This window comes from Neovison vison, chromosome 13 (genome assembly GCF_020171115.1).
Source record: "Neovison vison isolate M4711 chromosome 13, ASM_NN_V1, whole genome shotgun sequence".
NCBI classification, from domain to species: domain Eukaryota; kingdom Metazoa; phylum Chordata; class Mammalia; order Carnivora; family Mustelidae; genus Neogale; species Neogale vison.
Window position 1 is genome coordinate 124,683,380 of NC_058103.1, and position 26,448 is coordinate 124,709,827.

General features: G+C 65.5%; 1 protein-coding gene and 8 non-coding genes across 9 annotated transcripts in view; all 9 read left to right on the forward strand.

Annotated features, from left to right (window-relative positions):
• The first annotated feature begins 2,430 nt into the window (after positions 1-2,430).
• On the forward strand, positions 2,431-2,525 carry LOC122895148. Its single transcript, XR_006382130.1, has one exon. It is a non-coding gene; the product is annotated as a small nucleolar RNA SNORD116 (small nucleolar RNA).
• Positions 2,526-5,220: 2,695 nt separating this feature from the next.
• Positions 5,221-26,448, forward strand: part of LOC122894669 — a 36,435-nt gene continuing 15,207 nt past the window's right edge. Inside the window, exons 1-7 of the mRNA XM_044232419.1 lie at positions 5,221-5,328; positions 8,338-8,475; positions 11,484-11,621; positions 14,629-14,766; positions 17,782-17,919; positions 20,933-21,070; positions 24,077-24,214. Coding sequence (XP_044088354.1) covers positions 5,232-5,328; positions 8,338-8,475; positions 11,484-11,621; positions 14,629-14,766; positions 17,782-17,919; positions 20,933-21,070; positions 24,077-24,214 — 925 coding nt within the window. The 5' untranslated portion in view covers positions 5,221-5,231. The remainder of the gene's footprint in view (positions 5,329-8,337; positions 8,476-11,483; positions 11,622-14,628; positions 14,767-17,781; positions 17,920-20,932; positions 21,071-24,076; positions 24,215-26,448) is intronic.
• On the forward strand, positions 5,578-5,672 carry LOC122895149. The gene has a single exon (XR_006382131.1). It is a non-coding gene; the product is annotated as a small nucleolar RNA SNORD116 (small nucleolar RNA).
• On the forward strand, positions 8,725-8,819 carry LOC122895150. The gene has a single exon (XR_006382132.1). It is a non-coding gene; the product is annotated as a small nucleolar RNA SNORD116 (small nucleolar RNA).
• LOC122895151 lies at positions 11,871-11,965 on the forward strand. The gene has a single exon (XR_006382133.1). It is a non-coding gene; the product is annotated as a small nucleolar RNA SNORD116 (small nucleolar RNA).
• LOC122895152 lies at positions 15,016-15,110 on the forward strand. Its single transcript, XR_006382134.1, has one exon. It is a non-coding gene; the product is annotated as a small nucleolar RNA SNORD116 (small nucleolar RNA).
• Positions 18,169-18,263, forward strand: LOC122895153. Its single transcript, XR_006382135.1, has one exon. It is a non-coding gene; the product is annotated as a small nucleolar RNA SNORD116 (small nucleolar RNA).
• Positions 21,320-21,414, forward strand: LOC122895154. The gene has a single exon (XR_006382136.1). It is a non-coding gene; the product is annotated as a small nucleolar RNA SNORD116 (small nucleolar RNA).
• Positions 24,464-24,558, forward strand: LOC122895155. The gene has a single exon (XR_006382137.1). It is a non-coding gene; the product is annotated as a small nucleolar RNA SNORD116 (small nucleolar RNA).

The window sequence follows — 26,448 nt, forward strand, 5'->3', positions numbered from 1 at the left end:
ACAAGGCACGAGCCGTGAGACCAGGGCACACGTGGAGCCGCCGTGCAGGCTCTCGGCCTACCCAAAAACGGCAGCGCCGGGGGGGAAGGCAGGCGGGGTGCTGGCGGGGTGCCGGCGGGGTGCTGCGTGGCCCGAGCCTCTGGTTGTATTCTGCCACACGCGGTCATGGCTTTGGGGACTGTGGGGGCCGTGCCCGACATCACCCGTTCCCGCTGGGCGGCCACCTGGTGGCTACGGGGACTTGCTCCGGGGTGCGTCGGGGCCGCGTTTCGGTCCCTTAGCGGAGTGGGCCCGGGGTCTCCGTCCCCGAGGTGCAGCGATCGGTGGGCGTCTTCCCAGGGACCCCCAGGAGTGCAATTGATTGTGATGAACCCCAGCACGTCCGGGACGCTGTCCGCCGGCGCAAGGCACGGAAGCCGTGGAGGGCTTGCTGCCCCCCGCGGGGCCTGGGCATGCGCTGCTGTAGGTATTTCTCAGAAGGTCCCAGAGACTGGTGGGCCAGATGCCCCGATGCCCAGTGGGATGGGGAACGCTCGAGACCTGTCCTTGCTCGCCTGCGCCCTTGGCAGGACGGGGCAAGCCCCGCGAGCATGGATCCCAGTCTGGCGCTGTGGCCTGGTCAGACGTGGATCTGGACAAAGTGCAGCTGTCGTGGGGCTGGAGGAGAAGTGGCTTCCTTCCCTTGCTCCTTGCACCTTTCCGTGGCATCGCAGTGGGTGAGCGACGCCGCCAGGGCCTGGGTCCTCAGTCCTGCGCCGAATGAGCAGCCCTGCCTAGCGTCCTGCACGGTGTCTGACGGAAACGTCCGCTGGGAATGTGTCCGAGCGTTTAAAGATCCCTGCCTTAGAGGAGCGAGGCCTGTGGGAGCCCAGGGTGGGACGGACTTGCCGAGCCAGCTGGATCCTGCACACGTGGGGACCGTGCTGCCCGATGAGAGCTCGTTGCTCAGGGGCGAGGCCCACGGAAGTCCGCTGGTCGTGGAAACACCCGTGCCCTTGGTGGGAATGGGTCCTGTGTTCAGTGGGAGGGTCAGCTGCTTGGTGGGAATGGGTCCTGTGTTCAGTGGGAGGGTCAGCTGGCCCTAGGCGTGTCATGGGAATCGCTTGCCAAGAGGTGTGCTGCCTGACACGGCAGGGACTCTCGGCTGAGAGCACGGGAGGTAGCGTTGCGACCGCAGTCCAAACCCCTTCTCCTCTCGCAAGGGCCTTGGGGAGGCGTAGGACCAACGCCTGATGTGCCAGCGCTTGCCGTTTCCGTGGGCCCCGGGGTTGTGTCGGTCGTCGCTGTGGGTCTCTCTCCTGCGGTCACGCTGTGTGACGCTGGGGCAAGCGTCAGGGTCACAGAGTTCATATCGCATTGGCCTCCGTCCCCGGCAGCGGGTGTAGCTAGCCAGAACCGGCGTGCTCTGCTTTGCCAGGAGACCTTGGACACGCGTTCTGTAAGGCCGTTTCCCGTCCGGCCACGAGGGTTTCGAACGTGGCGCTCGGAGATTCCGTGGCACCGATATTGCGGAGCGGCGTGGCAGGCCACGAGGCCAGGGGTCCCCGTCCTGGGAGGGCTCTGTGGGCCTGAGGTCCCCTCCAAGGGCGACCACCCTGTGGCAACTCCGACTGCGGAAATGCGCCCACATGCCACCGCCCTCCCACACGTCCATGTGGTCCACAAGGGCTCCCCACCCTCACACGCCAGGACCAAACCCAAACATACACCATTTCCGCAAACCGCCCAGCATCCACGCTCCACTACACACATACACACACGCACACACACACACACACACACACACACACATATCAACACATGCACGCCCCCTCGGCATACGCAGACTCATACCTGACGCCCCGGAGACCCACACGTCCGTGGCTTGCCCAGGCGGCACGTGTGGCATCCTGCCCGGCTGCCACCAAGTCAGATGGACAGAGGGTCAGAGGGTCAGGACTTGGCATAGGAAAGGCTTCTCCCCCACCCGTTGTGAGCTACACTGGGAGCTGTGCTCCTGGGTCTGTGGCTTACACGTGCGTGCTCCTTGTCCACACTTGTCAGGTGCAGGGCCCACGCTAGGAGGGCCTCCGTTCTGCCCAGAGATGATGTCCTTCCTGTCCTCGGATGCGCAGAGCTTGGTCGGGTCCGCGGAAGACGTGCAGTCCAGCGCCGGCACCCTGCGGACAGATCGTCGAGACGGTAAGCCTTCCCCTGTCTCAGGTGGAACTGGTGACGGTGGGATATCGCGCGCCTGCCGCAGAGGCTGCCAGTGCGCGCCAGCCTGGCGGCGAGCGGGGTCTGGTTCTCGGTGCGAGGTTGCACCGTTCCTCTTGCTCAGGAGTGTGGGTCCGGACGGGCCGGGCTGCCGCAGGGCTCTGAGGCCATCGGCTTACCCTCCTAGCCACCCAGCCTGGCCTGTTCAGTTACCAGGCGGCCCCGAATGTGCTCGGATCGATGATGACTCCCTCATTCTGCATTCCTTGGAAAAGCTGAACAAAATGAGTGAGAACTCCCTACCGTCGTTCTCATCGAAACTGAGGTCCAGCACGTTGTCTCCCCCGGGGCAGAAGGTAGGAGCGAGGGACAGCTTCCCCTCGGTCACACGCTGGTAGCCACCACCACCACCACCACCACCACCACCACCTCCACCAACACCACCACCTCCACCACCACCACCACCTCCACCACCGCTGCCGCCTCCGCAACCGCCGGTACCGCTAGCTCCGCCAGCACCACCATGTCTAGCCCCCGAGGGACTTCGGCCTGGGAAAGCCGCATGTGTGGCTCAGGGCCCGGGAGGCGTTTGCCCGCCTTAGCCAGTCGGAGGTCCTCAGAGGCGCCGCCGGGCTCTTGTGTCGAGTCGGGCAGATGGTATCCGGTTCGTGGGAGTCCCTTAAGGAGGCGCTGGGTGAGGCCCTCGGAGGCCTGTCCCGGAGCAGCGTGGGCCGGGGTGGCGCTTCAAGCAGAACTCCTGAGGGAGCGTGTGGTACAGGGTGCAACGGCAGGGGCCATGGGTTGCGAGGAGAGCCCCGGGGCCCGTTACCCCTGTGGCATCGTTGGTGTGCCCCGGGGGCTTGTAGGTAGAGGGCAGAGGCCCACTGCCAGGACGCTGACCTTGACAGCAGCACCTGAAGGTAAGCCCGTGGAGGCCCAATGGGGCCCCACAAGGCACGAGCCGTGAGACCAGGGCACACGTGGAGCCGCCGTGCAGGCTCTCGGCCTACCCAAAAACGGCAGCGCCGGGGGGGAAGGCAGGCGGGGTGCTGGCGGGGTGCCGGCGGGGTGCTGCGTGGCCCGAGCCTCTGGTTGTATTCTGCCACACGCGGTCATGGCTTTGGGGACTGTGGGGGCCGTGCCCGACATCACCCGTTCCCGCTGGGCGGCCACCTGGTGGCTACGGGGACTTGCTCCGGGGTGCGTCGGGGCCGCGTTTCGGTCCCTTAGCGGAGTGGGCCCGGGGTCTCCGTCCCCGAGGTGCAGCGATCGGTGGGCGTCTTCCCAGGGACCCCCAGGAGTGCAATTGACTGTGATGAACCCCAGCACGTCCGGGACGCTGTCCGCCGGCGCAAGGCACGGAAGCCGTGGAGGGCTTGCTGCCCCCCGCGGGGCCTGGGCATGCACTGCTGTAGGTATTTCTCAGAAGGTCCCAGAGACTGGTGGGCCAGATGCCCCGATGCCCAGTGGGATGGGGAACGCTCGAGACCTGTCCTTGCTCGCCTGCGCCCTTGGCAGGACGGGGCAAGCCCCGCGAGCATGGATCCCAGTCTGGCGCTGTGGCCTGGTCAGACGTGGATCTGGACAAAGTGCAGCTGTCGTGGGGCTGGAGGAGAAGTGGCTTCCTTCCCTTGCTCCTTGCACCTTTCCGTGGCATCGCAGTGGGTGAGCGACGCAGCCAGGGCCTGGGTCCTCAGTCCTGCGCCGAATGAGCAGCCCTGCCTAGCGTCCTGCACGGTGTCTGACGGAAACGTCCGCTGGGAATGTGTCCGAGCGTTTAAAGATCCCTGCCTTAGAGGAGCGAGGCCTGTGGGAGCCCAGGGTGGGACGGACTTGCCGAGCCAGCTGGATCCTGCACACGTGGGGACCGTGCTGCCCGATGAGAGCTCGTTGCTCAGGGGCGAGGCCCACGGAAGTCCGCTGGTCGTGGAAACACCCGTGCCCTTGGTGGGAATGGGTCCTGTGTTCAGTGGGAGGGTCAGCTGCTTGGTGGGAATGGGTCCTGTGTTCAGTGGGAGGGTCAGCTGGCCCTAGGCGTGTCATGGGAATCGCTTGCCAAGAGGTGTGCTGCCTGACACGGCAGGGACTCTCGGCTGAGAGCACGGGAGGTAGCGTTGCGACCGCAGTCCAAACCCCTTCTCCTCTCGCAAGGGCCTTGGGGAGGCGTAGGACCAACGCCTGATGTGCCAGCGCTTGCCGTTTCCGTGGGCCCCGGGGTTGTGTCGGTCGTCGCTGTGGGTCTCTCTCCTGCGGTCACGCTGTGTGACGCTGGGGCAAGCGTCAGGGTCACAGAGTTCATATCGCATTGGCCTCCGTCCCCGGCAGCGGGTGTAGCTAGCCAGAACCGGCGTGCTCTGCTTTGCCAGGAGACCTTGGACACGCGTTCTGTAAGGCCGTTTCCCGTCCGGCCACGAGGGTTTCGAACGTGGCGCTCGGAGATTCCGTGGCACCGATATTGCGGAGCGGCGTGGCAGGCCACGAGGCCAGGGGTCCCCGTCCTGGGAGGGCTCTGTGGGCCTGAGGTCCCCTCCAAGGGCGACCACCCTGTGGCAACTCCGACTGCGGAAATGCGCCCACATGCCACCGCCCTCCCACACGTCCATGTGGTCCACAAGGGCTCCCCACCCTCACACGCCAGGACCAAACCCAAACATACACCATTTCCGCAAACCGCCCAGCATCCACGCTCCACTACACACATACACACACGCACACACACACACACACACACACACACACACATATCAACACATGCACGCCCCCTCGGCATACGCAGACTCATACCTGACGCCCCGGAGACCCACACGTCCGTGGCTTGCCCAGGCGGCACGTGTGGCATCCTGCCCGGCTGCCACCAAGTCAGATGGACAGAGGGTCAGAGGGTCAGGACTTGGCATAGGAAAGGCTTCTCCCCCACCCGTTGTGAGCTACACTGGGAGCTGTGCTCCTGGGTCTGTGGCTTACACGTGCGTGCTCCTTGTCCACACTTGTCAGGTGCAGGGCCCACGCTAGTAGGGCCTCCGTTCTGCCCAGAGATGATGTCCTTCCTGTCCTCGGATGCGCAGAGCTTGGTCGGGTCCGCGGAAGACGTGCAGTCCAGCGCCGGCACCCTGCGGACAGATCGTCGAGACGGTAAGCCTTCCCCTGTCTCAGGTGGAACTGGTGACGGTGGGATATCGCGCGCCTGCCGCAGAGGCTGCCAGTGCGCGCCAGCCTGGCGGCGAGCGGGGTCTGGTTCTCGGTGCGAGGTTGCACCGTTCCTCTTGCTCAGGAGTGTGGGTCCGGACGGGCCGGGCTGCCGCAGGGCTCTGAGGCCATCGGCTTACCCTCCTAGCCACCCAGCCTGGCCTGTTCAGTTACCAGGCGGCCCCGAATGTGCTCGGATCGATGATGACTCCCTCATTCTGCATTCCTTGGAAAAGCTGAACAAAATGAGTGAGAACTCCCTACCGTCGTTCTCATCGAAACTGAGGTCCAGCACGTTGTCTCCCCCGGGGCAGAAGGTAGGAGCGAGGGACAGCTTCCCCTCGGTCACACGCTGGTAGCCACCACCACCACCACCACCACCACCACCACCTCCACCAACACCACCACCTCCACCACCACCACCACCTCCACCACCGCTGCCGCCTCCGCAACCGCCGGTACCGCTAGCTCCGCCAGCACCACCATGTCTAGCCCCCGAGGGACTTCGGCCTGGGAAAGCCGCATGTGTGGCTCAGGGCCCGGGAGGCGTTTGCCCGCCTTAGCCAGTCGGAGGTCCTCAGAGGCGCCGCCGGGCTCTTGTGTCGAGTCGGGCAGATGGTATCCGGTTCGTGGGAGTCCCTTAAGGAGGCGCTGGGTGAGGCCCTCGGAGGCCTGTCCCGGAGCAGCGTGGGCCGGGGTGGCGCTTCAAGCAGAACTCCTGAGGGAGCGTGTGGTACAGGGTGCAACGGCAGGGGCCATGGGTTGCGAGGAGAGCCCCGGGGCCCGTTACCCCTGTGGCATCGTTGGTGTGCCCCGGGGGCTTGTAGGTAGAGGGCAGAGGCCCACTGCCAGGACGCTGACCTTGACAGCAGCACCTGAAGGTAAGCCCGTGGAGGCCCAATGGGGCCCCACAAGGCACGAGCCGTGAGACCAGGGCACACGTGGAGCCGCCGTGCAGGCTCTCGGCCTACCCAAAAACGGCAGCGCCGGGGGGGAAGGCAGGCGGGGTGCTGGCGGGGTGCCGGCGGGGTGCTGCGTGGCCCGAGCCTCTGGTTGTATTCTGCCACACGCGGTCATGGCTTTGGGGACTGTGGGGGCCGTGCCCGACATCACCCGTTCCCGCTGGGCGGCCACCTGGTGGCTACGGGGACTTGCTCCGGGGTGCGTCGGGGCCGCGTTTCGGTCCCTTAGCGGAGTGGGCCCGGGGTCTCCGTCCCCGAGGTGCAGCGATCGGTGGGCGTCTTCCCAGGGACCCCCAGGAGTGCAATTGATTGTGATGAACCCCAGCACGTCCGGGACGCTGTCCGCCGGCGCAAGCCACGGAAGCCGTGGAGGGCTTGCTGCCCCCCGCGGGGCCTGGGCATGCACTGCTGTAGGTATTTCTCAGAAGGTCCCAGAGACTGGTGGGCCAGATGCCCCGATGCCCAGTGGGATGGGGAACGCTCGAGACCTGTCCTTGCTCGCCTGCGCCCTTGGCAGGACGGGGCAAGCCCCGCGAGCATGGATCCCAGTCTGGCGCTGTGGCCTGGTCAGACGTGGATCTGGACAAAGTGCAGCTGTCGTGGGGCTGGAGGAGAAGTGGCTTCCTTCCCTTGCTCCTTGCACCTTTCCGTGGCATCGCAGTGGGTGAGCGACGCAGCCAGGGCCTGGGTCCTCAGTCCTGCGCCGAATGAGCAGCCCTGCCTAGCGTCCTGCACGGTGTCTGACGGAAACGTCCGCTGGGAATGTGTCCGAGCGTTTAAAGATCCCTGCCTTAGAGGAGCGAGGCCTGTGGGAGCCCAGGGTGGGACGGACTTGCCGAGCCAGCTGGATCCTGCACACGTGGGGACCGTGCTGCCCGATGAGAGCTCGTTGCTCAGGGGCGAGGCCCACGGAAGTCCGCTGGTCGTGGAAACACCCGTGCCCTTGGTGGGAATGGGTCCTGTGTTCAGTGGGAGGGTCAGCTGCTTGGTGGGAATGGGTCCTGTGTTCAGTGGGAGGGTCAGCTGGCCCTAGGCGTGTCATGGGAATCGCTTGCCAAGAGGTGTGCTGCCTGACACGGCAGGGACTCTCGGCTGAGAGCACGGGAGGTAGCATTGCGACCGCAGTCCAAACACCTTCTCCTCTCGCAAGGGCCTTGGGGAGGCGTAGGACCAACGCCTGATGTGCCAGCGCTTGCCGTTTCCGTGGGCCCCGGGGTTGTGTCGGTCGTCGCTGTGGGTCTCTCTCCTGCGGTCACGCTGTGTGACGCTGGGGCAAGCGTCAGGGTCACAGAGTTCATATCGCATTGGCCTCCGTCCCCGGCAGCGGGTGTAGCTAGCCAGAACCGGCGTGCTCTGCTTTGCCAGGAGACCTTGGACACGCGTTCTGTAAGGCCGTTTCCCGTCCGGCCACGAGGGTTTCGAACGTGGCGCTCGGAGATTCCGTGGCACCGATATTGCGGAGCGGCGTGGCAGGCCACGAGGCCAGGGGTCCCCGTCCTGGGAGGGCTCTGTGGGCCTGAGGTCCCCTCCAAGGGCGACCACCCTGTGGCAACTCCGACTGCGGAAATGCGCCCACATGCCACCGCCCTCCCACACGTCCATGTGGTCCACAAGGGCTCCCCACCCTCACACGCCAGGACCAAACCCAAACATACACCATTTCCGCAAACCGCCCAGCATCCACGCTCCACTACACACATACACACACGCACACACACACACACACACACACACACACACATATCAACACATGCACGCCCCCTCGGCATACGCAGACTCATACCTGACGCCCCGGAGACCCACACGTCCGTGGCTTGCCCAGGCGGCACGTGTGGCATCCTGCCCGGCTGCCACCAAGTCAGATGGACAGAGGGTCAGAGGGTCAGGACTTGGCATAGGAAAGGCTTCTCCCCCACCCGTTGTGAGCTACACTGGGAGCTGTGCTCCTGGGTCTGTGGCTTACACGTGCGTGCTCCTTGTCCACACTTGTCAGGTGCAGGGCCCACGCTAGGAGGGCCTCCGTTCTGCCCAGAGATGATGTCCTTCCTGTCCTCGGATGCGCAGAGCTTGGTCGGGTCCGCGGAAGACGTGCAGTCCAGCGCCGGCACCCTGCGGACAGATCGTCGAGACGGTAAGCCTTCCCCTGTCTCAGGTGGAACTGGTGACGGTGGGATATCGCGCGCCTGCCGCAGAGGCTGCCAGTGCGCGCCAGCCTGGCGGCGAGCGGGGTCTGGTTCTCGGTGCGAGGTTGCACCGTTCCTCTTGCTCAGGAGTGTGGGTCCGGACGGGCCGGGCTGCCGCAGGGCTCTGAGGCCATCGGCTTACCCTCCTAGCCACCCAGCCTGGCCTGTTCAGTTACCAGGCGGCCCCGAATGTGCTCGGATCGATGATGACTCCCTCATTCTGCATTCCTTGGAAAAGCTGAACAAAATGAGTGAGAACTCCCTACCGTCGTTCTCATCGAAACTGAGGTCCAGCACGTTGTCTCCCCCGGGGCAGAAGGTAGGAGCGAGGGACAGCTTCCCCTCGGTCACACGCTGGTAGCCACCACCACCACCACCACCACCACCACCACCTCCACCAACACCACCACCTCCACCACCACCACCACCTCCACCACCGCTGCCGCCTCCGCAACCGCCGGTACCGCTAGCTCCGCCAGCACCACCATGTCTAGCCCCCGAGGGACTTCGGCCTGGGAAAGCCGCATGTGTGGCTCAGGGCCCGGGAGGCGTTTGCCCGCCTTAGCCAGTCGGAGGTCCTCAGAGGCGCCGCCGGGCTCTTGTGTCGAGTCGGGCAGATGGTATCCGGTTCGTGGGAGTCCCTTAAGGAGGCGCTGGGTGAGGCCCTCGGAGGCCTGTCCCGGAGCAGCGTGGGCCGGGGTGGCGCTTCAAGCAGAACTCCTGAGGGAGCGTGTGGTACAGGGTGCAACGGCAGGGGCCCTGGGTTGCGAGGAGAGCCCCGGGGCCCGTTACCCCTGTGGCATCGTTGGTGTGCCCCGGGGGCTTGTAGGTAGAGGGCAGAGGCCCACTGCCAGGACGCTGACCTTGACAGCAGCACCTGAAGGTAAGCCCGTGGAGGCCCAATGGGGCCCCACAAGGCACGAGCCGTGAGACCAGGGCACACGTGGAGCCGCCGTGCAGGCTCTCGGCCTACCCAAAAACGGCAGCGCCGGGGGGGAAGGCAGGCGGGGTGCTGGCGGGGTGCCGGCGGGGTGCTGCGTGGCCCGAGCCTCTGGTTGTATTCTGCCACACGCGGTCATGGCTTTGGGGACTGTGGGGGCCGTGCCCGACATCACCCGTTCCCGCTGGGCGGCCACCTGGTGGCTACGGGGACTTGCTCCGGGGTGCGTCGGGGCCGCGTTTCGGTCCCTTAGCGGAGTGGGCCCGGGGTCTCCGTCCCCGAGGTGCAGCGATCGGTGGGCGTCTTCCCAGGGACCCCCAGGAGTGCAATTGATTGTGATGAACCCCAGCACGTCCGGGACGCTGTCCGCCGGCGCAAGGCACGGAAGCCGTGGAGGGCTTGCTGCCCCCCGCGGGGCCTGGGCATGCGCTGCTGTAGGTATTTCTCAGAAGGTCCCAGAGACTGGTGGGCCAGATGCCCCGATGCCCAGTGGGATGGGGAACGCTCGAGACCTGTCCTTGCTCGCCTGCGCCCTTGGCAGGACGGGGCAAGCCCCGCGAGCATGGATCCCAGTCTGGCGCTGTGGCCTGGTCAGACGTGGATCTGGACAAAGTGCAGCTGTCGTGGGGCTGGAGGAGAAGTGGCTTCCTTCCCTTGCTCCTTGCACCTTTCCGTGGCATCGCAGTGGGTGAGCGACGCCGCCAGGGCCTGGGTCCTCAGTCCTGCGCCGAATGAGCAGCCCTGCCTAGCGTCCTGCACGGTGTCTGACGGAAACGTCCGCTGGGAATGTGTCCGAGCGTTTAAAGATCCCTGCCTTAGAGGAGCGAGGCCTGTGGGAGCCCAGGGTGGGACGGACTTGCCGAGCCAGCTGGATCCTGCACACGTGGGGACCGTGCTGCCCGATGAGAGCTCGTTGCTCAGGGGCGAGGCCCACGGAAGTCCGCTGTCGTGGCAACACCCGTGCCCTTGGTGGGAATGGGTCCTGTGTTCAGTGGGAGGGTCAGCTGCTTGGTGGGAATGGGTCCTGTGTTCAGTGGGAGGGTCAGCTGGCCCTAGGCGTGTCATGGGAATCGCTTGCCAAGAGGTGTGCTGCCTGACACGGCAGGGACTCTCGGCTGAGAGCACGGGAGGTAGCGTTGCGACCGCAGTCCAAACCCCTTCTCCTCTCGCAAGGGCCTTGGGGAGGCGTAGGACCAACGCCTGATGTGCCAGCGCTTGCCGTTTCCGTGGGCCCCGGGGTTGTGTCGGTCGTCGCTGTGGGTCTCTCTCCTGCGGTCACGCTGTGTGACGCTGGGGCAAGCGTCAGGGTCACAGAGTTCATATCGCATTGGCCTCCGTCCCCGGCAGCGGGTGTAGCTAGCCAGAACCGGCGTGCTCTGCTTTGCCAGGAGACCTTGGACACGCGTTCTGTAAGGCCGTTTCCCGTCCGGCCACGAGGGTTTCGAACGTGGCGCTCGGAGATTCCGTGGCACCGATATTGCGGAGCGGCGTGGCAGGCCACGAGGCCAGGGGTCCCCGTCCTGGGAGGGCTCTGTGGGCCTGAGGTCCCCTCCAAGGGCGACCACCCTGTGGCAACTCCGACTGCGGAAATGCGCCCACATGCCACCGCCCTCCCACACGTCCATGTGGTCCACAAGGGCTCCCCACCCTCACACGCCAGGACCAAACCCAAACATACACCATTTCCGCAAACCGCCCAGCATCCACGCTCCACTACACACATACACACACGCACACACACACACACACACACACACACACACATATCAACACATGCACGCCCCCTCGGCATACGCAGACTCATACCTGACGCCCCGGAGACCCACACGTCCGTGGCTTGCCCAGGCGGCACGTGTGGCATCCTGCCCGGCTGCCACCAAGTCAGATGGACAGAGGGTCAGAGGGTCAGGACTTGGCATAGGAAAGGCTTCTCCCCCACCCGTTGTGAGCTACACTGGGAGCTGTGCTCCTGGGTCTGTGGCTTACACGTGCGTGCTCCTTGTCCACACTTGTCAGGTGCAGGGCCCACGCTAGGAGGGCCTCCGTTCTGCCCAGAGATGATGTCCTTCCTGTCCTCGGATGCGCAGAGCTTGGTCGGGTCCGCGGAAGACGTGCAGTCCAGCGCCGGCACCCTGCGGACAGATCGTCGAGACGGTAAGCCTTCCCCTGTCTCAGGTGGAACTGGTGACGGTGGGATATCGCGCGCCTGCCGCAGAGGCTGCCAGTGCGCGCCAGCCTGGCGGCGAGCGGGGTCTGGTTCTCGGTGCGAGGTTGCACCGTTCCTCTTGCTCAGGAGTGTGGGTCCGGACGGGCCGGGCTGCCGCAGGGCTCTGAGGCCATCGGCTTACCCTCCTAGCCACCCAGCCTGGCCTGTTCAGTTACCAGGCGGCCCCGAATGTGCTCGGATCGATGATGACTCCCTCATTCTGCATTCCTTGGAAAAGCTGAACAAAATGAGTGAGAACTCCCTACCGTCGTTCTCATCGAAACTGAGGTCCAGCACGTTGTCTCCCCCGGGGCAGAAGGTAGGAGCGAGGGACAGCTTCCCCTCGGTCACACGCTGGTAGCCACCACCACCACCACCACCACCACCACCACCTCCACCAACACCACCACCTCCACCACCACCACCACCTCCACCACCGCTGCCGCCTCCGCAACCGCCGGTACCGCTAGCTCCGCCAGCACCACCATGTCTAGCCCCCGAGGGACTTCGGCCTGGGAAAGCCGCATGTGTGGCTCAGGGCCCGGGAGGCGTTTGCCCGCCTTAGCCAGTCGGAGGTCCTCAGAGGCGCCGCCGGGCTCTTGTGTCGAGTCGGGCAGATGGTATCCGGTTCGTGGGAGTCCCTTAAGGAGGCGCTGGGTGAGGCCCTCGGAGGCCTGTCCCGGAGCAGCGTGGGCCGGGGTGGCGCTTCAAGCAGAACTCCTGAGGGAGCGTGTGGTACAGGGTGCAACGGCAGGGGCCATGGGTTGCGAGGAGAGCCCCGGGGCCCGTTACCCCTGTGGCATCGTTGGTGTGCCCCGGGGGCTTGTAGGTAGAGGGCAGAGGCCCACTGCCAGGACGCTGACCTTGACAGCAGCACCTGAAGCTAAGCCCGTGGAGGCCCAATGGGGCCCCACAAGGCACGAGCCGTGAGACCAGGGCACACGTGGAGCCGCCGTGCAGGCTCTCGGCCTACCCAAAAACGGCAGCGCCGGGGGGGAAGGCAGGCGGGGTGCTGGCGGGGTGCCGGCGGGGTGCTGCGTGGCCCGAGCCTCTGGTTGTATTCTGCCACACGCGGTCATGGCTTTGGGGACTGTGGGGGCCGTGCCCGACATCACCCGTTCCCGCTGGGCGGCCACCTGGTGGCTACGGGGACTTGCTCCGGGGTGCGTCGGGGCCGCGTTTCGGTCCCTTAGCGGAGTGGGCCCGGGGTCTCCGTCCCCGAGGTGCAGCGATCGGTGGGCGTCTTCCCAGGGACCCCCAGGAGTGCAATTGATTGTGATGAACCCCAGCACGTCCGGGACGCTGTCCGCCGGCGCAAGCCACGGAAGCCGTGGAGGGCTTGCTGCCCCCCGCGGGGCCTGGGCATGCACTGCTGTAGGTATTTCTCAGAAGGTCCCAGAGACTGGTGGGCCAGATGCCCCGATGCCCAGTGGGATGGGGAACGCTCGAGACCTGTCCTTGCTCGCCTGCGCCCTTGGCAGGACGGGGCAAGCCCCGCGAGCATGGATCCCAGTCTGGCGCTGTGGCCTGGTCAGACGTGGATCTGGACAAAGTGCAGCTGTCGTGGGGCTGGAGGAGAAGTGGCTTCCTTCCCTTGCTCCTTGCACCTTTCCGTGGCATCGCAGTGGGTGAGCGACGCCGCCAGGGCCTGGGTCCTCAGTCCTGCGCCGAATGAGCAGCCCTGCCTAGCGTCCTGCACGGTGTCTGACGGAAACGTCCGCTGGGAATGTGTCCGAGCGTTTAAAGATCCCTGCCTTAGAGGAGCGAGGCCTGTGGGAGCCCAGGGTGGGACGGACTTGCCGAGCCAGCTGGATCCTGCACACGTGGGGACCGTGCTGCCCGATGAGAGCTCGTTGCTCAGGGGCGAGGCCCACGGAAGTCCGCTGGTCGTGGAAACACCCGTGCCCTTGGTGGGAATGGGTCCTGTGTTCAGTGGGAGGGTCAGCTGCTTGGTGGGAATGGGTCCTGTGTTCAGTGGGAGGGTCAGCTGGCCCTAGGCGTGTCATGGGAATCGCTTGCCAAGAGGTGTGCTGCCTGACACGGCAGGGACTCTCGGCTGAGAGCACGGGAGGTAGCATTGCGACCGCAGTCCAAACACCTTCTCCTCTCGCAAGGGCCTTGGGGAGGCGTAGGACCAACGCCTGATGTGCCAGCGCTTGCCGTTTCCGTGGGCCCCGGGGTTGTGTCGGTCGTCGCTGTGGGTCTCTCTCCTGCGGTCACGCTGTGTGACGCTGGGGCAAGCGTCAGGGTCACAGAGTTCATATCGCATTGGCCTCCGTCCCCGGCAGCGGGTGTAGCTAGCCAGAACCGGCGTGCTCTGCTTTGCCAGGAGACCTTGGACACGCGTTCTGTAAGGCCGTTTCCCGTCCGGCCACGAGGGTTTCGAACGTGGCGCTCGGAGATTCCGTGGCACCGATATTGCGGAGCGGCGTGGCAGGCCACGAGGCCAGGGGTCCCCGTCCTGGGAGGGCTCTGTGGGCCTGAGGTCCCCTCCAAGGGCGACCACCCTGTGGCAACTCCGACTGCGGAAATGCGCCCACATGCCACCGCCCTCCCACACGTCCATGTGGTCCACAAGGGCTCCCCACCCTCACACGCCAGGACCAAACCCAAACATACACCATTTCCGCAAACCGCCCAGCATCCACGCTCCACTACACACATACACACATGCACACACACACACACACACACACACACACATATCAACACATGCACGCCCCCTCGGCATACGCAGACTCATACCTGACGCCCCGGAGACCCACACGTCCGTGGCTTGCCCAGGCGGCACGTGTGGCATCCTGCCCGGCTGCCACCAAGTCAGATGGACAGAGGGTCAGAGGGTCAGGACTTGGCATAGGAAAGGCTTCTCCCCCACCCGTTGTGAGCTACACTGGGAGCTGTGCTCCTGGGTCTGTGGCTTACACGTGCGTGCTCCTTGTCCACACTTGTCAGGTGCAGGGCCCACGCTAGGAGGGCCTCCGTTCTGCCCAGAGATGATGTCCTTCCTGTCCTCGGATGCGCAGAGCTTGGTCGGGTCCGCGGAAGACGTGCAGTCCAGCGCCGGCACCCTGCGGACAGATCGTCGAGACGGTAAGCCTTCCCCTGTCTCAGGTGGAACTGGTGACGGTGGGATATCGCGCGCCTGCCGCAGAGGCTGCCAGTGCGCGCCAGCCTGGCGGCGAGCGGGGTCTGGTTCTCGGTGCGAGGTTGCACCGTTCCTCTTGCTCAGGAGTGTGGGTCCGGACGGGCCGGGCTGCCGCAGGGCTCTGAGGCCATCGGCTTACCCTCCTAGCCACCCAGCCTGGCCTGTTCAGTTACCAGGCGGCCCCGAATGTGCTCGGATCGATGATGACTCCCTCATTCTGCATTCCTTGGAAAAGCTGAACAAAATGAGTGAGAACTCCCTACCGTCGTTCTCATCGAAACTGAGGTCCAGCACGTTGTCTCCCCCGGGGCAGAAGGTAGGAGCGAGGGACAGCTTCCCCTCGGTCACACGCTGGTAGCCACCACCACCACCACCACCACCACCACCACCTCCACCAACACCACCACCTCCACCACCACCACCACCTCCACCACCGCTGCCGCCTCCGCAACCGCCGGTACCGCTAGCTCCGCCAGCACCACCATGTCTAGCCCCCGAGGGACTTCGGCCTGGGAAAGCCGCATGTGTGGCTCAGGGCCCGGGAGGCGTTTGCCCGCCTTAGCCAGTCGGAGGTCCTCAGAGGCGCCGCCGGGCTCTTGTGTCGAGTCGGGCAGATGGTATCCGGTTCGTGGGAGTCCCTTAAGGAGGCGCTGGGTGAGGCCCTCGGAGGCCTGTCCCGGAGCAGCGTGGGCCGGGGTGGCGCTTCAAGCAGAACTCCTGAGGGAGCGTGTGGTACAGGGTGCAACGGCAGGGGCCATGGGTTGCGAGGAGAGCCCCGGGGCCCGTTACCCCTGTGGCATCGTTGGTGTGCCCCGGGGGCTTGTAGGTAGAGGGCAGAGGCCCACTGCCAGGACGCTGACCTTGACAGCAGCACCTGAAGCTAAGCCCGTGGAGGCCCAATGGGGCCCCACAAGGCACGAGCCGTGAGACCAGGGCACACGTGGAGCCGCCGTGCAGGCTCTCGGCCTACCCAAAAACGGCAGCGCCGGGGGGGAAGGCAGGCGGGGTGCTGGCGGGGTGCCGGCGGGGTGCTGCGTGGCCCGAGCCTCTGGTTGTATTCTGCCACACGCGGTCATGGCTTTGGGGACTGTGGGGGCCGTGCCCGACATCACCCGTTCCCGCTGGGCGGCCACCTGGTGGCTACGGGGACTTGCTCCGGGGTGCGTCGGGGCCGCGTTTCGGTCCCTTAGCGGAGTGGGCCCGGGGTCTCCGTCCCCGAGGTGCAGCGATCGGTGGGCGTCTTCCCAGGGACCCCCAGGAGTGCAATTGATTGTGATGAACCCCAGCACGTCCGGGACGCTGTCCGCCGGCGCAAGGCACGGAAGCCGTGGAGGGCTTGCTGCCCCCCGCGGGGCCTGGGCATGCGCTGCTGTAGGTATTTCTCAGAAGGTCCCAGAGACTGGTGGGCCAGATGCCCCGATGCCCAGTGGGATGGGGAACGCTCGAGACCTGTCCTTGCTCGCCTGCGCCCTTGGCAGGACGGGGCAAGCCCCGCGAGCATGGATCCCAGTCTGGCGCTGTGGCCTGGTCAGACGTGGATCTGGACAAAGTGCAGCTGTCGTGGGGCTGGAGGAGAAGTGGCTTCCTTCCCTTGCTCCTTGCACCTTTCCGTGGCATCGCAGTGGGTGAGCGACGCCGCCAGGGCCTGGGTCCTCAGTCCTGCGCCGAATGAGCAGCCCTGCCTAGCGTCCTGCACGGTGTCTGACGGAAACGTCCGCTGGGAATGTGTCCGAGCGTTTAAAGATCCCTGCCTTAGAGGAGCGAGGCCTGTGGGAGCCCAGGGTGGGACGGACTTGCCGAGCCAGCTGGATCCTGCACACGTGGGGACCGTGCTGCCCGATGAGAGCTCGTTGCTCAGGGGCGAGGCCCACGGAAGTCCGCTGGTCGTGGAAACACCCGTGCCCTTGGTGGGAATGGGTCCTGTGTTCAGTGGGAGGGTCAGCTGCTTGGTGGGAATGGGTCCTGTGTTCAGTGGGAGGGTCAGCTGGCCCTAGGCGTGTCATGGGAATCGCTTGCCAAGAGGTGTGCTGCCTGACACGGCAGGGACTCTCGGCTGAGAGCACGGGAGGTAGCGTTGCGACCGCAGTCCAAACCCCTTCTCCTCTCGCAAGGGCCTTGGGGAGGCGTAGGACCAACGCCTGATGTGCCAGCGCTTGCCGTTTCCGTGGGCCCCGGGGTTGTGTCGGTCGTCGCTGTGGGTCTCTCTCCTGCGGTCACGCTGTGTGACGCTGGGGCAAGCGTCAGGGTCACAGAGTTCATATCGCATTGGCCTCCGTCCCCGGCAGCGGGTGTAGCTAGCCAGAACCGGCGTGCTCTGCTTTGCCAGGAGACCTTGGACACGCGTTCTGTAAGGCCGTTTCCCGTCCGGCCACGAGGGTTTCGAACGTGGCGCTCGGAGATTCCGTGGCACCGATATTGCGGAGCGGCGTGGCAGGCCACGAGGCCAGGGGTCCCCGTCCTGGGAGGGCTCTGTGGGCCTGAGGTCCCCTCCAAGGGCGACCACCCTGTGGCAACTCCGACTGCGGAAATGCGCCCACATGCCACCGCCCTCCCACACGTCCATGTGGTCCACAAGGGCTCCCCACCCTCACACGCCAGGACCAAACCCAAACATACACCATTTCCGCAAACCGCCCAGCATCCACGCTCCACTACACACATACACACACGCACACACACACACACACACACACACACACACACACACATATCAACACATGCACGCCCCCTCGGCATACGCAGACTCATACCTGACGCCCCGGAGACCCACACGTCCGTGGCTTGCCCTGGCGGCACGTGTGGCATCCTGCCCGGCTGCCACCAAGTCAGATGGACAGAGGGTCAGAGGGTCAGGACTTGGCATAGGAAAGGCTTCTCCCCCACCCGTTGTGAGCTACACTGGGAGCTGTGCTCCTGGGTCTGTGGCTTACACGTGCGTGCTCCTTGTCCACACTTGTCAGGTGCAGGGCCCACGCTAGGAGGGCCTCCGTTCTGCCCAGAGATGATGTCCTTCCTGTCCTCGGATGCGCAGAGCTTGGTCGGGTCCGCGGAAGACGTGCAGTCCAGCGCCGGCACCCTGCGGACAGATCGTCGAGACGGTAAGCCTTCCCCTGTCTCAGGTGGAACTGGTGACGGTGGGATATCGCGCGCCTGCCGCAGAGGCTGCCAGTGCGCGCCAGCCTGGCGGCGAGCGGGGTCTGGTTCTCGGTGCGAGGTTGCACCGTTCCTCTTGCTCAGGAGTGTGGGTCCGGACGGGCCGGGCTGCCGCAGGGCTCTGAGGCCATCGGCTTACCCTCCTAGCCACCCAGCCTGGCCTGTTCAGTTACCAGGCGGCCCCGAATGTGCTCGGATCGATGATGACTCCCTCATTCTGCATTCCTTGGAAAAGCTGAACAAAATGAGTGAGAACTCCCTACCGTCGTTCTCATCGAAACTGAGGTCCAGCACGTTGTCTCCCCCGGGGCAGAAGGTAGGAGCGAGGGACAGCTTCCCCTCGGTCACACGCTGGTAGCCACCACCACCACCACCACCACCACCACCACCTCCACCAACACCACCACCTCCACCACCACCACCACCTCCACCACCGCTGCCGCCTCCGCAACCGCCGGTACCGCTAGCTCCGCCAGCACCACCATGTCTAGCCCCCGAGGGACTTCGGCCTGGGAAAGCCGCATGTGTGGCTCAGGGCCCGGGAGGCGTTTGCCCGCCTTAGCCAGTCGGAGGTCCTCAGAGGCGCCGCCGGGCTCTTGTGTCGAGTCGGGCAGATGGTATCCGGTTCGTGGGAGTCCCTTAAGGAGGCGCTGGGTGAGGCCCTCGGAGGCCTGTCCCGGAGCAGCGTGGGCCGGGGTGGCGCTTCAAGCAGAACTCCTGAGGGAGCGTGTGGTACAGGGTGCAACGGCAGGGGCCATGGGTTGCGAGGAGAGCCCCGGGGCCCGTTACCCCTGTGGCATCGTTGGTGTGCCCCGGGGGCTTGTAGGTAGAGGGCAGAGGCCCACTGCCAGGACGCTGACCTTGACAGCAGCACCTGAAGGTAAGCCCGTGGAGGCCCAATGGGGCCCCACAAGGCACGAGCCGTGAGACCAGGGCACACGTGGAGCCGCCGTGCAGGCTCTCGGCCTACCCAAAAACGGCAGCGCCGGGGGGGAAGGCAGGCGGGGTGCTGGCGGGGTGCCGGCGGGGTGCTGCGTGGCCCGAGCCTCTGGTTGTATTCTGCCACACGCGGTCATGGCTTTGGGGACTGTGGGGGCCGTGCCCGACATCACCCGTTCCCGCTGGGCGGCCACCTGGTGGCTACGGGGACTTGCTCCGGGGTGCGTCGGGGCCGCGTTTCGGTCCCTTAGCGGAGTGGGCCCGGGGTCTCCGTCCCCGAGGTGCAGCGATCGGTGGGCGTCTTCCCAGGGACCCCCAGGAGTGCAATTGATTGTGATGAACCCCAGCACGTCCGGGACGCTGTCCGCCGGCGCAAGCCACGGAAGCCGTGGAGGGCTTGCTGCCCCCCGCGGGGCCTGGGCATGCGCTGCTGTAGGTATTTCTCAGAAGGTCCCAGAGACTGGTGGGCCAGATGCCCCGATGCCCAGTGGGATGGGGAACGCTCGAGACCTGTCCTTGCTCGCCTGCGCCCTTGGCAGGACGGGGCAAGCCCCGCGAGCATGGATCCCAGTCTGGCGCTGTGGCCTGGTCAGACGTGGATCTGGACAAAGTGCAGCTGTCGTGGGGCTGGAGGAGAAGTGGCTTCCTTCCCTTGCTCCTTGCACCTTTCCGTGGCATCGCAGTGGGTGAGCGACGCCGCCAGGGCCTGGGTCCTCAGTCCTGCGCCGAATGAGCAGCCCTGCCTAGCGTCCTGCACGGTGTCTGACGGAAACGTCCGCTGGGAATGTGTCCGAGCGTTTAAAGATCCCTGCCTTAGAGGAGCGAGGCCTGTGGGAGCCCAGGGTGGGACGGACTTGCCGAGCCAGCTGGATCCTGCACACGTGGGGACCGTGCTGCCCGATGAGTGCTCGTTGCTCAGGGGCGAGGCCCACGGAAGTCCGCTGGTCGTGGAAACACCCGTGCCCTTGGTGGGAATGGGTCCTGTGTTCAGTGGGAGGGTCAGCTGCTTGGTGGGAATGGGTCCTGTGTTCAGTGGGAGGGTCAGCTGGCCCTAGGCGTGTCATGGGAATCGCTTGCCAAGAGGTGTGCTGCCTGACACGGCAGGGACTCTCGGCTGAGAGCACGGGAGGTAGCGTTGCGACCGCAGTCCAAACCCCTTCTCCTCTCGCAAGGGCCTTGGGGAGGCGTAGGACCAACGCCTGATGTGCCAGCGCTTGCCGTTTCCGTGGGCCCCGGGGTTGTGTCGGTCGTCGCTGTGGGTCTCTCTCCTGCGGTCACGCTGTGTGACGCTGGGGCAAGCGTCAGGGTCACAGAGTTCATATCGCATTGGCCTCCGTCCCCGGCAGCGGGTGTAGCTAGCCAGAACCGGCGTGCTCTGCTTTGCCAGGAGACCTTGGACACGCGTTCTGTAAGGCCGTTTCCCGTCCGGCCACGAGGGTTTCGAACGTGGCGCTCGGAGATTCCGTGGCACCGATATTGCGGAGCGGCGTGGCAGGCCACGAGGCCAGGGGTCCCCGTCCTGGGAGGGCTCTGTGGGCCTGAGGTCCCCTCCAAGGGCGACCACCCTGTGGCAACTCCGACTGCGGAAATGCGCCCACATGCCACCGCCCTCCCACACGTCCATGTGGTCCACAAGGGCTCCCCACCCTCACACGCCAGGACCAAACCCAAACATACACCATTTCCGCAAACCGCCCAGCATCCACGCTCCACTACACACATACACACACGCACACACACACACACACACACACACACACACACACATATCAACACATGCACGCCCCCTCGGCATACGCAGACTCATACCTGACGCCCCGGAGACCCACACGTCCGTGGCTTGCCCAGGCGGCACGTGTGGCATCCTGCCCGGCTGCCACCAAGTCAGATGGACAGAGGGTCAGAGGGTCAGGACTTGGCATAGGAAAGGCTTCTCCCCCACCCGTTGTGAGCTACACTGGGAGCTGTGCTCCTGGGTCTGTGGCTTACACGTGCGTGCTCCTTGTCCACACTTGTCAGGTGCAGGGCCCACGCTAGGAGGGCCTCCGTTCTGCCCAGAGATGATGTCCTTCCTGTCCTCGGATGCGCAGAGCTTGGTCGGGTCCGCGGAAGACGTGCAGTCCAGCGCCGGCACCCTGCGGACAGATCGTCGAGACGGTAAGCCTTCCCCTGTCTCAGGTGGAACTGGTGACGGTGGGATATCGCGCGCCTGCCGCAGAGGCTGCCAGTGCGCGCCAGCCTGGCGGCGAGCGGGGTCTGGTTCTCGGTGCGAGGTTGCACCGTTCCTCTTGCTCAGGAGTGTGGGTCCGGACGGGCCGGGCTGCCGCAGGGCTCTGAGGCCATCGGCTTACCCTCCTAGCCACCCAGCCTGGCCTGTTCAGTTACCAGGCGGCCCCGAATGTGCTCGGATCGATGATGACTCCCTCATTCTGCATTCCTTGGAAAAGCTGAACAAAATGAGTGAGAACTCCCTACCGTCGTTCTCATCGAAACTGAGGTCCAGCACGTTGTCTCCCCCGGGGCAGAAGGTAGGAGCGAGGGACAGCTTCCCCTCGGTCACACGCTGGTAGCCACCACCACCACCACCACCACCACCACCACCTCCACCAACACCACCACCTCCACCACCACCACCACCTCCACCACCGCTGCCGCCTCCGCAACCGCCGGTACCGCTAGCTCCGCCAGCACCACCATGTCTAGCCCCCGAGGGACTTCGGCCTGGGAAAGCCGCATGTGTGGCTCAGGGCCCGGGAGGCGTTTGCCCGCCTTAGCCAGTCGGAGGTCCTCAGAGGCGCCGCCGGGCTCTTGTGTCGAGTCGGGCAGATGGTATCCGGTTCGTGGGAGTCCCTTAAGGAGGCGCTGGGTGAGGCCCTCGGAGGCCTGTCCCGGAGCAGCGTGGGCCGGGGTGGCGCTTCAAGCAGAACTCCTGAGGGAGCGTGTGGTACAGGGTGCAACGGCAGGGGCCCTGGGTTGCGAGGAGAGCCCCGGGGCCCGTTACCCCTGTGGCATCGTTGGTGTGCCCCGGGGGCTTGTAGGTAGAGGGCAGAGGCCCACTGCCAGGACGCTGACCTTGACAGCAGCACCTGAAGGTAAGCCCGTGGAGGCCCAATGGGGCCCCACAAGGCACGAGCCGTGAGACCAGGGCACACGTGGAGCCGCCGTGCAGGCTCTCGGCCTACCCAAAAACGGCAGCGCCGGGGGGGAAGGCAGGCGGGGTGCTGGCGGGGTGCCGGCGGGGTGCTGCGTGGCCCGAGCCTCTGGTTGTATTCTGCCACACGCGGTCATGGCTTTGGGGACTGTGGGGGCCGTGCCCGACATCACCCGTTCCCGCTGGGCGGCCACCTGGTGGCTACGGGGACTTGCTCCGGGGTGCGTCGGGGCCGCGTTTCGGTCCCTTAGCGGAGTGGGCCCGGGGTCTCCGTCCCCGAGGTGCAGCGATCGGTGGGCGTCTTCCCAGGGACCCCCAGGAGTGCAATTGATTGTGATGAACCCCAGCACGTCCGGGACGCTGTCCGCCGGCGCAAGCCACGGAAGCCGTGGAGGGCTTGCTGCCCCCCGCGGGGCCTGGGCATGCGCTGCTGTAGGTATTTCTCAGAAGGTCCCAGAGACTGGTGGGCCAGATGCCCCGATGCCCAGTGGGATGGGGAACGCTCGAGACCTGTCCTTGCTCGCCTGCGCCCTTGGCAGGACGGGGCAAGCCCCGCGAGCATGGATCCCAGTCTGGCGCTGTGGCCTGGTCAGACGTGGATCTGGACAAAGTGCAGCTGTCGTGGGGCTGGAGGAGAAGTGGCTTCCTTCCCTTGCTCCTTGCACCTTTCCGTGGCATCGCAGTGGGTGAGCGACGCAGCCAGGGCCTGGGTCCTCAGTCCTGCGCCGAATGAGCAGCCCTGCCTAGCGTCCTGCACGGTGTCTGACGGAAACGTCCGCTGGGAATGTGTCCGAGCGTTTAAAGATCCCTGCCTTAGAGGAGCGAGGCCTGTGGGAGCCCAGGGTGGGACGGACTTGCCGAGCCAGCTGGATCCTGCACACGTGGGGACCGTGCTGCCCGATGAGAGCTCGTTGCTCAGGGGCGAGGCCCACGGAAGTCCGCTGGTCGTGGAAACACCCGTGCCCTTGGTGGGAATGGGTCCTGTGTTCAGTGGGAGGGTCAGCTGCTTGGTGGGAATGGGTCCTGTGTTCAGTGGGAGGGTCAGCTGGCCCTAGGCGTGTCATGGGAATCGCTTGCCAAGAGGTGTGCTGCCTGACACGGCAGGGACTCTCGGCTGAGAGCACGGGAGGTAGCGTTGCGACCGCAGTCCAAACCCCTTCTCCTCTCGCAAGGGCCTTGGGGAGGCGTAGGACCAACGCCTGATGTGCCAGCGCTTGCCGTTTCCGTGGGCCCCGGGGTTGTGTCGGTCGTCGCTGTGGTCTCTCTCCTGCGGTCACGCTGTGTGACGCTGGGGCAAGCGTCAGGGTCACAGAGTTCATATCGCATTGGCCTCCGTCCCCGGCAGCGGGTGTAGCTAGCCAGAACCGGCGTGCTCTGCTTTGCCAGGAGACCTTGGACACGCGTTCTGTAAGGCCGTTTCCCGTCCGGCCACGAGGGTTTCGAACGTGGCGCTCGGAGATTCCGTGGCACCGATATTGCGGAGCGGCGTGGCAGGCCACGAGGCCAGGGGTCCCCGTCCTGGGAGGGCTCTGTGGGCCTGAGGTCCCCTCCAAGGGCGACCACCCTGTGGCAACTCCGACTGCGGAAATGCGCCCACATGCCACCGCCCTCCCACACGTCCATGTGGTCCACAAGGGCTCCCCACCCTCACACGCCAGGACCAAACCCAAACATACACCATTTCCGCAAACCGCCCAGCATCCACGCTCCACTACACACATACACACATGCACACACACACACACACACACACACACACATATCAACACATGCACGCCCCCTCGGCATACGCAGACTCATACCTGACGCCCCGGAGACCCACACGTCCGTGGCTTGCCCAGGCGGCACGTGTGGCATCCTGCCCGGCTGCCACCAAGTCAGATGGACAGAGGGTCAGAGGGTCAGGACTTGGCATAGGAAAGGCTTCTCCCCCGCCCGTTGTGAGCTACACTGGGAGCTGTGCTCCTGGGTCTGTGGCTTACACGTGCGTGCTCCTTGTCCACACTTGTCAGGTGCAGGGCCCACGCTAGGAGGGCCTCCGTTCTGCCCAGAGATGATGTCCTTCCTGTCCTCGGATGCGCAGAGCTTGGTCGGGTCCGCGGAAGACGTGCAGTCCAGCGCCGGCACCCTGCGGACAGATCGTCGAGACGGTAAGCCTTCCCCTGTCTCAGGTGGAACTGGTGACTGTGGGATAGCCCGCGCCTGCCGCAGAGGCTGCCAGTGCGCGCCAGCCTGGCGGCGAGCGGGGTCTGGTTCTCGGTGCGAGGTTGCACCGTTCCTCTTGCTCAGGAGTGTGGGTCCGGACGGGCCGGGCTGCCGCAGGGCTCTGAGGCCATCGGCTTACCCTCCTAGCCACCCAGCCTGGCCTGTTCAGTTACCAGGCGGCCCCGAATGTGCTCGGATCGATGATGACTCCCTCATTCTGCATTCCTTGGAAAAGCTGAACAAAATGAGTGAGAACTCCCTACCGTCGTTCTCATCGAAACTGAGGTCCAGCACGTTGTCTCCCCCGGGGCAGAAGGTAGGAGCGAGGGACAGCTTCCCCTCGGTCACACGCTGGTAGCCACCACCACCACCACCACCACCACCACCACCTCCACCAACACCACCACCTCCACCACCACCACCACCTCCACCACCGCTGCCGCCTCCGCAACCGCCGGTACCGCTAGCTCCGCCAGCACCACCATGTCTAGCCCCCGAGGGACTTCGGCCTGGGAAAGCCGCATGTGTGGCTCAGGGCCCGGGAGGCGTTTGCCCGCCTTAGCCAGTCGGAGGTCCTCAGAGGCGCCGCCGGGCTCTTGTGTCGAGTCGGGCAGATGGTATCCGGTTCGTGGGAGTCCCTTAAGGAGGCGCTGGGTGAGGCCCTCGGAGGCCTGTCCCGGAGCAGCGTGGGCCGGGGTGGCGCTTCAAGCAGAACTCCTGAGGGAGCGTGTGGTACAGGGTGCAACGGCAGGGGCCATGGGTTGCGAGGAGAGCCCCGGGGCCCGTTACCCCTGTGGCATCGTTGGTGTGCCCCGGGGGCTTGTAGGTAGAGGGCAGAGGCCCACTGCCAGGATGCTGACCTTGACAGCAGCACCTGAAGGTAAGCCCGTGGAGGCCCAATGGGGCCCCACAAGGCACGAGCCGTGAGACCAGGGCACACGTGGAGCCGCCGTGCAGGCTCTCGGCCTACCCAAAAACGGCAGCGCCGGGGGGGAAGGCAGGCGGGGTGCTGGCGGGGTGCCGGCGGGGTGCTGCGTGGCCCGAGCCTCTGGTTGTATTCTGCCACACGCGGTCATGGCTTTGGGGACTGTGGGGGCCGTGCCCGACATCACCCGTTCCCGCTGGGCGGCCACCTGGTGGCTACGGGGACTTGCTCCGGGGTGCGTCGGGGCCGCGTTTCGGTCCCTTAGCGGAGTGGGCCCGGGGTCTCCGTCCCCGAGGTGCAGCGATCGGTGGGCGTCTTCCCAGGGACCCCCAGGAGTGCAATTGATTGTGATGAACCCCAGCACGTCCGGGACGCTGTCCGCCGGCGCAAGCCACGGAAGCCGTGGAGGGCTTGCTGCCCCCCGCGGGGCCTTGGCATGCGCTGCTGTAGGTATTTCTCAGAAGGTCCCAGAGACTGGTGGGCCAGATGCCCCGATGCCCAGTGGGATGGGGAACGCTCGAGACCTGTCCTTGCTCGCCTGCGCCCTTGGCAGGACGGGGCAAGCCCCGCGAGCATGGATCCCAGTCTGGCGCTGTGGCCTGGTCAGACGTGGATCTGGACAAAGTGCAGCTGTCGTGGGGCTGGAGGAGAAGTGGCTTCCTTCCCTTGCTCCTTGCACCTTTCCGTGGCATCGCAGTGGGTGAGCGACGCAGCCAGGGCCTGGGTCCTCAGTCCTGCGCCGAATGAGCAGCCCTGCCTAGCGTCCTGCACGGTGTCTGACGGAAACGTCCGCTGGGAATGTGTCCGAGCGTTTAAAGATCCCTGCCTTAGAGGAGCGAGGCCTGTGGGAGCCCAGGGTGGGACGGACTTGCCGAGCCAGCTGGATCCTGCACACGTGGGGACCGTGCTGCCCGATGAGAGCTCGTTGCTCAGGGGCGAGGCCCACGGAAGTCCGCTGGTCGTGGAAACACCCGTGCCCTTGGTGGGAATGGGTCCTGTGTTCAGTGGGAGGGTCAGCTGCTTGGTGGGAATGGGTCCTGTGTTCAGTGGGAGGGTCAGCTGGCCCTAGGCGTGTCATGGGAATCGCTTGCCAAGAGGTGTGCTGCCTGACACGGCAGGGACTCTCGGCTGAGAGCACGGGAGGTAGCGTTGCGACCGCAGTCCAAACCCCTTCTCCTCTCGCAAGGGCCTTGGGGAGGCGTAGGACCAACGCCTGATGTGCCAGCGCTTGCCGTTTCCGTGGGCCCCGGGGTT